General features: G+C 66.9%; 1 protein-coding gene across 2 annotated transcripts; it reads right to left on the reverse strand.

The window, feature by feature from the left end:
* Window positions 1–637: 637 nt before the first annotated feature.
* Window positions 638–12,775, reverse strand: SH3BP2 (SH3 domain binding protein 2; the record flags this gene model as incomplete). 2 transcript variants are annotated; one of them, XM_082653259.1, is made up of 13 exons in its annotated part: window positions 638–1,209; window positions 1,565–1,624; window positions 2,295–2,376; window positions 2,746–2,801; window positions 2,964–3,087; window positions 4,474–5,125; window positions 6,886–6,954; window positions 7,215–7,303; window positions 8,172–8,242; window positions 8,598–8,715; window positions 10,213–10,315; window positions 11,470–11,609; window positions 12,612–12,775. In XM_082653259.1, the coding sequence occupies 13 exons, from the start codon at window positions 12,773–12,775 to the stop codon at window positions 1,072–1,074; spliced, it is 1,866 nt and encodes a 621-aa protein (XP_082509385.1). In that variant the 3' UTR covers window positions 638–1,071. The 2 variants fall into 2 exon arrangements, with proteins under 2 accessions (XP_082509385.1, XP_082509386.1); XM_082653260.1 differs by lacking the exon at window positions 6,886–6,954 and having other exon boundaries at window positions 12,612–12,745.
* Window positions 12,776–13,027: the final 252 nt, after the last annotated feature.

Below are 13,027 nucleotides of genomic sequence, written 5' to 3' on the forward strand. Positions count from 1 at the left end.
AAAGAAAACATTCCAGCCTGGATGGCCACGCCAGGGAGAGCAGGCTGCTGGGATTCCGTGACAGGAAGCAAGGGGATGATCGGTGCTGGGCCTGCACCAGGCATGAACCAGATGACTTGGGCATCTGGGTACCACTGTCCCCACCCACCCCTGGCCGACACAGGGCCTACTCTTCCTGCAGCACTGTAACCATCACTTCCTCCAGGAAGTCTTCCTGGAGCCCCCAGCTGCGTTGCAAGCTCCCAGCCCCTGCACACCCCGCTGCCACAGACGGTGGGCGCTGTGCGTACCTTCTGCCCGGTTGTCTCCCAGTAACCACTGGTTAAGCCAACGAATGACCCGGTTACTGATGTGAGGGGCCTCTTAGCTCTGTAGCCTCACTGCCCTGGACCTGACTTCTGGCAGCAGAACCTGGCATTCTGGATACAGGCTCTGGGCCCAGATTGTCCAACTTTTTGGGTCCTGTTCTGTTACCAGCTGTGGACCCAAGGGTAAGTCATTTAGCGCCCTGTGGCCTAGAAAACAAGACCACCTCCTAGAGGTCCCGTGAGCTGACCTGCTACAGTCAACACTTGGAGGCTGACGTGCCCCCTTCCCAGTGCAGCCCTGGCCACCGGGGCAAAGGTCATCTGCGCTTTATTGTGCGGCACCGGCCCCTCTCGGAGCCTGTGTTGTAGCGTTCCTGGGGGTCCAGCCCCTGCCCAACCCCAAATACCTCAGCCCTGCCCAGCTCCCAGCCCAGTGCTGGGGGGGCGTGCCGGGGGGGTACCAGAATTTCTGTAAATCAAGTCCAGACTGGGCTCAGTCCTAGGCTCCTGGGAGGTGGGCGGGGTGAGACAGGAGAGCGCCACACAATTCCCTGGAGCCCAGGGCCTGGCCGAGCCCCGGGGGACCCAGCCTGCTGGGCGGGGCCTGGCCTGGCAATCTCTGTGAGGTGTCCACCGGGGAGGCCCCGGGTCAGAGCACGGTGCTGGCTCCCGCGTGTTCTCCCGTGCAGGCCGGTCTCCTTCTGCGTGGCCCAGGGCTGTGGCCCCGTGGCCGTCTCTGCCCAGTAGCGTGCAAGCACAGGCGTCACCTGGGCCTGGCGTAACCGTAGGGGTGCCGCAGCAGCAGGCTCTGGTGGCCAGGCAGCACGTGAGTGTGGTAATGCTCCACCAGGCTGCCCACGCTCACAAACAGGACCTCGCCCTCCAGGTAGAACTTCGCCTCCTGGGTGGGGAGTGGGGCAGGGTCAGAGGGGCCGGCCAGCCCCCTGAGCTGTAAGACGGGGCGGTCGGCAGTAACGCTCTGCCCAGGGGACGCAGGCCAGGTCTGTAAATAAGCCTAGGGCCGAGGGCTGATCATCCCATCTCCTCTAGGGTCAGTGGAGGACACAGAGAAGCCAGGAGCGGGGGGAGGTGGGGCCACGGAGAGAGGGGACGGCGGAGGAGGAGTGTTTGGGGGTGCTGGCCTCAGACCACCCACTACCTATGCTCTCCCAGGGAGACTCTGCCCCGACCCCAGCCGAGCCCCGGACCAGGGCTCCCCTCCTGCCCAGGGCCCTCAGGTAGGCCAGCCCGCTCACCTTCTCAAAGATGCGGTAGTTCCTCACTTTGCTGGAGGTTTCGTCCCACACGACCAGAACCTGCGGGGAGAGGAGCGGGCAGAGGACGGCTCACTCCCCTCAGGAAAGACACAGACTCGGGGTGCGGGGGCAGCAGCGTCGAGGCTGGGTCCCTGGGAGAGGGTCCCCCTGCCCATGGACAGCAGGGTCAGGATGGGCGGCCCCTTGCCCCGGGACTCCTGCCCTCAGAGCGTCTGCTAAGACGTGAATGACAGTAGCAGGTGCCTGGTCCACACTAGGACCATCTCCGACACTCAAGGGGAAACAGGCTCAGTGAGGTCACACGAGTCACCCTTGGAGGGGCCCAGGCAGAGCCAGCAGACCTCCTAACGTTCCCACGGCCCCAGGCAGCCTCCCCTTCAAAAAGCAGGAAGGGGAATCCCCTACCCCGTCAGAGCCCCGGGCCCCCCAACCCTTCCTGTGCCTCACACCCGTGCTGGGGAGTGGGCACCACTGCAGACGGTGCTGAGTTCCTGAAAACGGATGGGGAGAAGGGGCTGTAGACCTCAAGGATGAAACCTGGTTGAGAAACCAAGTAAGAGGCTGCGTGGGGAAATGAGCTACGAACTGTAGAGTTCTGTGCTCGCCTGTCAGCCCGGGTTATGTAGAGGGCGGCAGACCCCACCACGCAGCCGTCTTGGGGGCCTTTGCACAGCAGGGTGGCGGCTGAGCACCCTCCCTGGGTGCCTACCTTCCCCGCCTTGGTGGAGGAGTTCCGGATGCAGTAGAGGCCGTCCAGGGGCTCTCCCCGGGGGCTCGTGGCTTTGAACAGCCTACAAGAACACAGCCGTGTGAACAGGTGAGCCCCCCTCGGACAGCTCTCTCAAGGACCCTCCAGCCCCCACCACCACGTGGCTTTCTGTCGTCCCAGATTCTGCAGTTCAGGTTCCGAGAGCACTGGGGACCACGAGGGCCGGCCGCACAGAGCCCAGGGCGAGGCCAGAGCAGGGGCTGAACTGGCAGGAGTCATTCTTTCGCCGGGTTTCTCGTGGCACTCAGCTGTGTTCTCGTGCCAGTAACTGCCCAGCACCGAGGCTGGGTGTGTGTGTGTGCGCGCGCGCACGCAGGTGTGTGGGGGGGGCGGCAGAGAACCTCACGTCTGCCAAGACAAGGCCTTGGAGAAAGAAGGGCTTCACGCTGACCTTTCCACTTCACAAGATTCCGTGGTGTTGATGAAAACGGAGCTGGGCAGTGGCACCTGGAGGGAGGCCGGCATGGTCAGCGTCAAGGCCCGGGTGGGGCTCTCCCCGCTGGCTGCCAGCCTGTGCCGGGAGCCGGGGCTGCGCACCGGGTCCCGCGCCCCCAGCTCCCCCGCGGCCGCCCATCCCGTCGGACATCTGGGCGCCCCACCCGGCCTTGCCTTCTCGTAGTCCTCATCAGAGTCCTCCCCGCCAGCGTCCGCCTGCGGCGTGTCAGCCTGCGCGGGTTTCCGGGGTTTTTCAAAGGAGAAGCTCCTGAAGCTCTGCCCGTCGGGGGGTGATCTCCTGGACGGGAAGCAAACGGAGGAAGGCCGTGTCGCTGCCAGACGTGGGACAGGCCCCCTCTGCTCCCCCCAGACGCTGATCCCCGCGCCTCCAAGTGACCACACCAAGCCTGGGGACCCATGAGGTCTGGCGCCTGCGGCCCTGGCGGCTGTCAAAGGCCCAGGACCACAGAGCTCTGGGGGGCTCCACGCTGACCGCCCTGGGGTGGCAGCAGTCGCCTGAAGCCTGGCCGCCTGAGCCGGCATCACCGGCAAGGGGGGTCCTGGGCTCCAGACGCTGTGGGCAAAGGGCCCAGTGCTGCCATGGACCAGCTCTGTGACCTCAGCCACGTTGCACTCCTCCCAGAGCCACGGGACGGATGTGAATGGGTCGAGCCAAAGGGACACGCCCCTCACTGTGGCCACATGGTCCGAGCCTCCAGGGCTTCAGGGAGAGTTAAAGGAGGCCACCCTGGGATGGGCTGCCAGGCTGTGGGTGAGGCTGTGCTGTGGACGATCAGCTCTGCCACACGCAGCCCCGTGGCACTCAGGTCCAGACCCAGAGCACGAACACATGAGCCAGCCTACAACTCTGTGGCCCCTCACAAAACAGAACCATGAGTGTGCCAAGGGGTTCTCCCAGGCACTCCCGCACGGGTGGCAGTGCTAACAGAGCCCTAGGGAGAAGGGTGCCGTGGTCAAGAGTACTCAGGAGGAACCGTACTAGTGTGCCCACTCAGGCTCCCCGCTGGGGCTCCCGGAGCCTTCCCTGCTGAGGGCCCTGCGGGCTGTGGGTGTGAGGACACACCAGGCTCCCGGCACTGCCCAGCAATAAAGCGGAAAGTGTTTCGAGCAGGCCTCGAGGTGAGTCACACACACGTCCCACATTCCACTGGGAACTGGCAGGTTCCCAGTCGGGAAGGGCACAAAGGCAGCCTAGGTGGCGTCAGAGCCAGGGTGGCATCTGGAGCCCCAGACAGGGCCAGGAAGGGCACTTCTGGCTCAGGAGGGCTCAGTCCCACACCTCCCCAGAGCGCCCGTCCCTGGGCAGGCTGGCAGCGCCTGGAGGGCCCTCACTGCACGGCAGGGGCTCTGGGAGGCTGGGGTGCCCAGAGCCCCGCCTCGCCCACTGCTCCCCAAGGCAGCCACGGGCTCCAGGCTCACCACCCACAGGGCTGGACCTCAAAGGCCAGGCGGGACACCCCTGGGAACACCCGCGTCAGGTGTAGGGGAGGCCATTCAGCCTAGGCAGCCCAGGGCCATCAAGGCGCCTTCCTCCCCCCACCCAGGCCAGGGCCGCCTGGTGCCTGTCACGGGCTGTGTGCCAGAGGCAGGGAGGCTGGGTCACCGCTGGGAAGACAGGCTGGGGGGGGGGGGTCCCAGTGGCACCAGTGCGGCACAGACTCACTGGAGGTGGGGGAGGGGCGGCTTTTCTGGCCTGGGCAGGATCGCGGGCCGGGCTGTGGCCTCGGGCGTGGGCAGCTTCAGTGCGGGAGGCCGGGGGGCCACGGCGGGCACGAAGAGTCCGGGCTTGGCTGCCTCCCTCGGGGGGGCCACTTCAGCCACCTTCAAGAACTTGGGCTTGTTGGCCGGCACGGGAGGGGGCTCAGGTGTGGGTGGCCCCCGAGGGGACAGGTGGAAGGACTTGAGCTTGTCACAGTTCCTGGAGGTGGTAGCAGCTGCGCTGGCAGAGCTAGAGGAAGAGCTGGCGCCGTGGCCAGGGACCCGGGGCTCTGGGCCGGAGCTGGCGTCCTCGCGGAAGCAAGGTGGCTTCCGGCTGGGCACGGCGGGCAGGCCGCCCGGTGGGGGTTCACTCACCCTCCGGGAGGGGGCGGGCACCCTGGGGCCGGGCTCGAGCCACCTCGGGCCCAGCAGCTCCCTCCTGGAGTCCTCGGGGGCCGGGCCGGCATCGGGGAGGCTGCGCTTAGGGGGTGCAGGTGGCAGCAGAGGGCCTGGACCCTTGGAGGAAAAGGAGTGGGCCCGGGGCACATCAGAGAAGACGGGCTTCCTGGGCGTGGGCACCGGAGGTGGGGGGTAGGCCGGTGGGTGGATCAGGGCATCTGCAGAGCGAGGAGACCCATCTGGTGAGCAAGTGTCCCCTGCTGGAGGCCAGAGCAGCAGCACCTCTGCCGGCAAGGGCCGGCCAGGGCCAAGCAGGCATGCAACCCCCCAGCGCCCAGCCCCCCAGCCCGGCCACGCGGCCTACAGCCCCGATGCAGCCTTCCTTCTGGGACGCTGGCCCACCCCAGGCCATCCGGCCCTCCCGATCTGTCCCCCATACGGCAGCCTTCCTGCAAACTTCCTGAAGCCCAGGTGTCACATCAGGAGCCTTCAGCTTCCGGGGGAGCGGGTCGGGGCGAGAAGGACAAAGGGGCAAGGAAGTCTCCCAGGACCGGGCCTCAGCTGGGGCGGCTGGGAGTCCCAGTAACAGAGGTGAGGAGGAAAGGCGGGAGCAGGCTGGGGGAAGCTGGGGGTTGGGTTTGCTCCTAACAAGTTGACAGTGCCCCGAGACACCTAAGGGACGTCGAGTGGACTCCAGGGGCCCAGGCCCAGTTCAGAGGAGGGGCCCCGGCTGGAAATGTCAGGAGTCAACAGCCTGTCGATGACACTGGCCGTGGCCCAGGAGTGACGGGAGAGGAGCGGGCCAGGCCTGAGCCCCGGGGTCGTGCGCGTGGGCACCCCGGGCAGCACAGGGCTGGGCGGGAGGGGACCTGGAGCACGAGGTGTCTGGGGCTGGCGAGGCAGGTGGGGGCAGGGAGGGGGCCCCGGGCCAAGTGCCACCCTCGGGCGCTGGGGTGGGAACCCTGACGAGAGGCGTTCTGGGTGAGGAGCTGGGAATGCGCAAGCAGGTGTGCAGGGGCACTGGGCCCCTGGAGGTCCAAGGTGGGGATAAGGGTAAGGCCTCCGTGGGCTCTCTCCAGCCAGGGGTGGGGCAGACGAGGCAGGGCTTCACCAGGGCTGTGGTCACAGGCCCGAGAGATGAGAGCCCGAAGCGGGCGAGCGAGGGCGCAAAGACCAGAGAACGGATGAGGGTCTGATGTAGGCTCGGTGCTGGCCTGCAGGTCCTGGTGGGCTGAAGGCCCGTGGGAGCTGGGGCCCCAGAGGGAGGAAGCCAGTAGGAGGGAAGAGGGCTGGCACCGGGCGCACTTGAGGGAGGCAGAGCTAAGAGGAGGCCACGAGGAGTTGGGGGGGGCAGAAGACAAGGTGGCTGGAGAGGAGGCCAGGGAACAGGGAGTCCCGGACCATGATGAAATCAACGAGAACAAGAGGAGCTGGGGGAGGAGAGCTGGGGGCGGAAGGAACAGTGAGTGATGCGACAGACGCAGGACAGAGGCGTGGCCCTCCCCCACCCGTCCCTGCGCTTCCCTGGGATGCCTGGTACAAGCCTGTCCCCTTGCCTGGCCGAGGGCTCTGGGGGGTGGGGGCAGGGTGGGGCAGTTGAGTGACCATCTGGCCGCAGGTGCTCACGGCGAGCTATCCTCCTTCCCTGTTCTCAGCCCCCAGGGCCAGCCCTGGCTCAGCGTCCCACGTGTGGGGCTCCCCCTCACCTACCTCTGCACCGCCCCTCCCCCATCCCAGGCGAACTGGAGGAGGTCAGAGGAGCAGGTGAGCAGAGCCAGCCTCTTCTGCTCCGTTCCTCCCAATATTTGGGTTGAAGGAGGAAAACTGAGGCCCGAGGTGGAGACGGTCAGGCCTCAGGCCACCCGGAGCCATACCCAGGCTGACAGCCCCAGCCCAGGGTGGGGGAGCCTCTGCTCCAGGCCTCAGCCCCTGTTCTCTACTCCCAGCGCTCCCCAGGCCCACCGGGTGCCCCACCCACCCTCGGGCTTCCCGGACTCGGGGCAGTCGGGTTCCATGTAAGAGTCGTCCTCATCGTCGTGCTCGTAGTCTGTGGGGCAGATGGAGGGTCGGACTCAGGGCCACCCAGGCCAGCTGCACCCAGGCCGGGGTGGCCGGGCGGGGCTCTCAGGACCTCGCTCCCTCAGGGGGGTCCAGGGCCAGGATGAGGTGGGCAGGATGGGAACCCAAGACCCAGGCTGCCTGGGGAAGCCGAAAAGACGGAGCAGGGAGGCCAGCCAGCTACGTCTCCCTCCGGGGCAGCAGCCAGGCATGGAGAGGCGGCGGGCAGAGGATGGGGACGCGCCTCACCTTCATTGTCCGTGGGGTACGGAGAGAGGCTGATGTCCACGGGCCGCTCAATGGCACCGTAGAAGCTGTCTGTGTCCGAGCTGGAGTCGCTGAGCGCAGGGCGGGCAGGGCCGTGAGTACCGGGCAGGGGGTTTCCTGCACTCACACCCTCGGACACGCAGACAGACACACACACAGACAGACAAGGACGCAGCCACACGCACGTGCACACTCAGACACGCGGATGCAGACACACACACAGATAAACACGAGAACACGCACGGAGACGTGCGGACACAGAAAGATCTAGACACACGTCTACACACAAAACAAGGGCAGACAAGGGGACTGGAGGCTGTGGTGTCTCCCTCCTCAGCCCCACCGTGGTTCTCGCCACAAGTACACCCCGACCGCCCAGACGGTGCCAGGCCTCAAGGCTGGGCCCACGTCCCCACCTGCTCCTGCCCTGGGGGCTGAGGCAGGGGCCTGCGGGACCGCCTAGGTGTACCCAGCCCTACCTGGGCCTCCCTATTCTCATGTCTGAAAGGCCCGGATGGATGCAGCTCCTGCCCAGAGAGCCCCCGCTGCTTGTTGAGCCACCTTCACCGTGCAGTCATCAACGCCCAGACAGGCTGGGCCACTGCCCCGGGCACTCAGCCTGCTCTCACTCCCTAGTGAGGGGCGCTGGGAACCTGAAGGCCTGAGCTGCTAGAAACGCCGGGCTTCCTGGGTGCGCAAGTAGAAGCACGTGTAATCCCCAAATAGGAACTACCAGCGGGGTGCACGCACACACATGCTTACACACTCGGGTGCACACACACAGGTGCACACCCCGCACACACGCGGCCCAGCTGGCACCTTCAGAAAAGCCTTCAAGGAGGGGATTCTGGGCCAAGCCCCCAGGGGTCAGGAGGCAGGCACACGTGTCAAGTCCAGGGCCCTAGTGACACCCACCCACCATCACACCCCCAGGCCCACCTGGCATCCAGAGGCAGCTCCTTCTTCTCATGGAAGTGGCCAATCTCCCTGCGCAGCAAGGTCATCCAGCTCTGCGGGTCAGTCAGGCCCTCAGCGGGCATGATGCTGCCCAGGGGAGGAACCCACCCTCATCCCTCCTCCCCTGCCTGCACTGGCTGGTCTGTGTCGACCACCAAGGTTGGGGAAGACGACCCTGGCTGGCCCTTCTGGGGCCGCGGCCCCCCTTCAGCCAACCCAGGGTTCCTCCTGAGACAGCGTGCTCTGAGTGTGAGGGGGCTGGCGCCAGGCCCTGGGCGTGAGGACTGGAGACCGGGGGGCGGCACCCACCCAGCTGCCCATGCCCCAGCCACGGCCCCTCAGGGCCTGGACGGGGGCCCTGACAGTTCCCCGTCCCCACAAGGCAGGTCCAACCCGGCCCCCCATCACCTTGCGCTCGTCCTCAGAGGAGGCAGAGAAGAACCACGTGCGGTGCTTCTTGCTGATGTGGACGATCTTGAAGGGGAAGACGTTGCTGGACGTCGTCTCCTCAGCTGCCCGCATCACCCTGAGGGCAGTGCCAGTGGTCACCATGCGGCCCATGCCCGCAGGGACGGCCCAAGCACAGCCCCGCCCCTGGACAGGTCTTGGCACCCAGCACCACGCCCCGAGGGACATGGGAAGATCTGGACAGTTGGCCCATCGATGCTGCTGGCTGAAGGCCTGGATGCGTCAGGCAGAAGGAAGCGTGTGGGCAAGGGTGGGCAGTGAGCGGAGGGCACAGGGGTCCAGGAGGGCTTCCAGGGAGCAGCGCATGCAGGGCTCTGAGACGAGGACATGCCACCCTCGCTGCCCACCAATGCTACTTTACTTGGATGCCTCGGGCCCCGCCTGGTCCCTGGCCTACCTCCTGGGGACCCTCATGGGGCTCGTGTCACCCTCAGCCCTGCCCCTGCTGCCAGGTGGCTGGCCTGAGAACATTTCAGGGAAGTGACTCACTGCGGCCGCTCCTGCAGCCAGGACATGGAGTTTGCGTAGAGATCACAAACTCTACCATGGGGGGCGCTGTCAGGCTGGGCGCCTGGGGCAGGTGTGTCCCTCCGGCCCATCAGACGGCCTGGACCATCCCCTGCTGCAAGGCTGCACTCCCACCAGGCCAGGGGTGGTGTGTTTGGGGGAAGGAAATGTCCCTCCCCAGGGGACCCCAGAGTCTGACCCACCAGTGCCTGCTGGCAGCCACAGGGCCCTGGAGCCTCCCCTGACCTCCAACTGGGGGATGGGCACTGGGCTGGGTGCTTGGGGGAAGTTTCCCTACAGAGCTTGCGGCCAGCATGTGAGTGCAGGCCTAGAGTCACCCCCCCGACGGGCGCCAGTCCTGCCACTGACACCACGGGACCCTCAGGTTCTCAGAGGCAGGAAGGGCTGGGCCCTCCCGGGGTGGGCAGGGGCACAGACTAATGCCATTGGGTGCAGGGCCTGGGTGGTGTGACACCAAGACCTAGAGTCAGGAATCACACTTGACCCCCCCCCCGCCCCCGTGCGTGCAGGCGAGGCCGTGGGTGGGCCCACACGTGCCAACATGCCCCATCCCCGGGGAGGGGGGGAGGGGGAGGCCCAGTGCCCATGAGTCAGAGAGCTCCTTGAGGGCAGGCTCCTGGCCAAATGATAGACTGGCAGCCCGCAGCAGGGAACTGGCCCCAGCCTGGGAGGCCCCGGGAACCAGGGGGCCTGGGGCAGGGCCTGGGCTCTTGGCCAAAAGGAGGCGGAGATGGTTGAGGGGGAAAAGGTGGAGAGGAAGGAGGGACGCAGAAGTCACTGGGCTGAGACCGAATGGGGACTCTGCAGAGCAGGCTGTTGCAACCCTTGAGGCTGATAAAGCGGCAGGAAGCCCCAGCCTCGACCCCAGGCCCTCGGCAACGGCCTGAGGCTAGGATGGAGCGGCAGAGGCTGGACCCATCCGAAGGGCTGGGGGTGTGAACCATCTCAGGAAAGCCTGGACTCGCCCTGGGTGGGAACCGGGGGCGAACCCACTGGCCGTGGGGCTGGGGGTCAGTGGGGCACTTACCGGTTGTAGCCACTCAGCGAGAAGGCGCCCTGCGGGGAGGCGGACGTGCTGCTCTTGAAGTAGTAGATGCAGCGCTTGTGGATGATGACGAAGCGCAGGGGCCCTGCGGAGCGGGGCGAGGGCAGGGGCTGAGCCTCCGGGCAGGCCCCACTCCAGGGACCACGCCTGGAGGCCCTGGGCGACTCCAGGCCAGGCCTCCTGCCCCCTCCCCAGGAGTCTACCACGGGGCCAAATGCTGACAGATGGGTGGGCATGCTGGTCCCTCCAGGGCAGGGGAGATTCAGGGGGCTGTGTGGCGCTACCGCAGGCCCTAGGGACAAGGGACTAAAGTGGCTCAAGGAAGGGCAGAGCCAGGGCCAGAGGCCCAGGGAGGCCACAGAGCCGCCTTGCTGGGTGGAGCGAGGCTGGGGGCAAAGATGCCCAGAGATCTTGCCAACAAGAGCCACTGGTGTGGAGCCAGTTAAGGTGAGAACCCCTGGGGCTACTGCCCCATCCCCGAGCAGCCCCTCCCAGGCCTGGAGGCGGCTCACTTACAGCCCCTCCTTGGAGGCTCCCTGTTCAAAGAGGAGGGCAGACCAATCGGAGCCCACAGAGAAACCAAACCAGTCAGCCTGGGGCACCTCGACCAGGCAGCACAGGGCCAGGGAGTCCCTGGCAAAGGGCACAGCTTGAGCAAAGGCACGGGACGCTCGTGGCTGGTCAGAGGGGTGGGCGAGGCCCTGATGCTCTTGGGCTTCAGCATCTCCTAGGCCTGGGGGCTCTCTCCCTCTCCCAGCCTGCTGTCCTAGGCACCAGAGCCCCGGTCTCGTGAAGCTCTGGAGGTCCAGCACCCAGATGGCTGTTGGCCTGGTACGTGGGTTCATTGCAGACAGAGTGACTGCCTGACTCACTGAACACACACCTGATAAGGCGAGGGCACCACCCAGGGGCCAGACCTACCAGGCCAACGAGGGCTCCCGCCCCTGGCCACAGGCTGAAGCTCCCTTGTCCAGCTGGTCAGCACTGTGCACCAAATGCCCTCCTATCTCCACCCGCTGCACCACCCCAGACCCTTCCACAGTCCTGGGGGCTGGGGAGGCCAACCTCAGGGCCCCGAGGGGGTGCCGGCAGGGAGAGAAGGGAAACTCTGGAGGGCCCACCAGGTAAGGAAGGAAAAAGAGGCTCAGAAAGGAAGGGTGCTTGGCCAAGAAGGTCCAGTGGGGCTCAGCCCTGTCCCCACGTCCTCCCATTATGTTCCCCACCACTCAGGGGACTCACACTTGAGCAGCTGCAGCTGGGTGCCGCCCTTCTTGTGCAGGTAGCCAGCCTTGGCCACACCCCCAGGCATGGTCAGCAAGTTCTGAGCACCAATGGCCTTCATGGGGACGGGCCAGTGCATCTCCTCGGCCGCCATGAAGCTACAATAAAAAGGGAAGGGGACATGTCTCAGCCAGGGTTGGGGGCCACACCCTCGCCAAACAATCGTTTGGTGGGTTGGCTGGGATCCACAGTGTCCCAGTCAGCCTGGGGCATCGTTCGGGCAGGGGCCACCCAGTGCACGGTCTCCAGGGGCAGGCTGCCTGCCTCAGGGTTAACCCAGGCCCTCAGGGCCCTACATTCCAGGCCCGGCTGTAAGGCCCCGCTGCTCAACAGCCTCTTACTCATGTTCCAGCTGCTCTCCCAGAAACCTGGCAGGCTCTTTCAGTTTCACACTTCCGGCCTCTGCCTGGAATGACTGCCACCCCTTCTCACATAGAGAACTCCTACTCGCCCTTCAAGACCCAGATTCAGACTCCCCTCTTCTGTGACGCACCTCAATGCCCAGTCACATTCGGGGCCTCCCGCACCGCACCCCTGGTCCCTCTGAACAGCACCCACCCACCCCGCACTGTTTTATCCAGTGCCTGCCCCCACCCCACCCGGGGTATGGTCCGTCCGGGGGCCCCAGTGGAGTTGGAGGAGCAGTTCGGGTCAGACCCAGAGGCCCAGCCTTGCTGGAACTCCTGCCCCATCCCCAAACACACACACACACAAAAACCCACTCCGCTTTCAGCAAACTGGCAGGCTCCAACAGATGTTTACCGTCTCCCGCCTCCCGCCTCCCCGCACGCCTGCTCCTCGGCCCCTGCCCAGGTCGCTCGGGCTGCCCGCTCCAGCTCCACCTAAGCACAAAGCCACCCCTCTGGCCTGCGCCCCAACCAACAGTGGAGCCTCCGACAAAGCGCGCCACCCCCGCGCCCGCCCGGCGGCCCGCACCGGACAGAACCCCGCGGGCGTAGGGAGGAGGGGGCCCCGCGCCCGCCCGCCCCGGGAGGTGCTGACAGACGGACAGGCCCCCGCCCCGTCCGAAGCCCCCAGACCCGCCGGAGCCGGCCCCCGCCCGCCTTTGTTCCCGCCGGAAGCGCCGGCTCGGTCCTCACAGCGTCCACGCGATGGGCACGGCCGGCTTCGGGGGGTCGGCCCGCGCCCGCCTCCCCTGCGCGCACCGACAGGGCATCGGGCCGCGCGCCCGGGCCGCCGCCTCGCCTGCAGCGCCCTCCTCCCGCCAGCCCCTGGCCCGCGGCCGCGGCCCCTCGCCCGCCATGCCGCCGCGCCCCCCGCCCCGCCCCGCCCCGCCCCGCCCCGCCCCGCCCCGCCCCGCCCCCTGCCCGGCCGCCGGCTCCGCCCCTCGCAGGTGAGGCGCCGCCCCGCCCGTCAGCCCGCGGGGCCTCAGTTTCCCCGCCGGCCGCTGCGAGGGTGGGGCTGCGGGGGCGCGGGAACGCGGGGGCGCGGGGCGGACGCCTGAGGGGCCGCCCGAAGTCGGGAAGCCACGGAGGTGAACGGGCAGCCGGCCTCA

This window comes from Grampus griseus, assembly GCF_964374135.1.
Source record: "Grampus griseus genome assembly, chromosome: 4".
Taxonomy (NCBI): domain Eukaryota; kingdom Metazoa; phylum Chordata; class Mammalia; order Artiodactyla; family Delphinidae; genus Grampus; species Grampus griseus.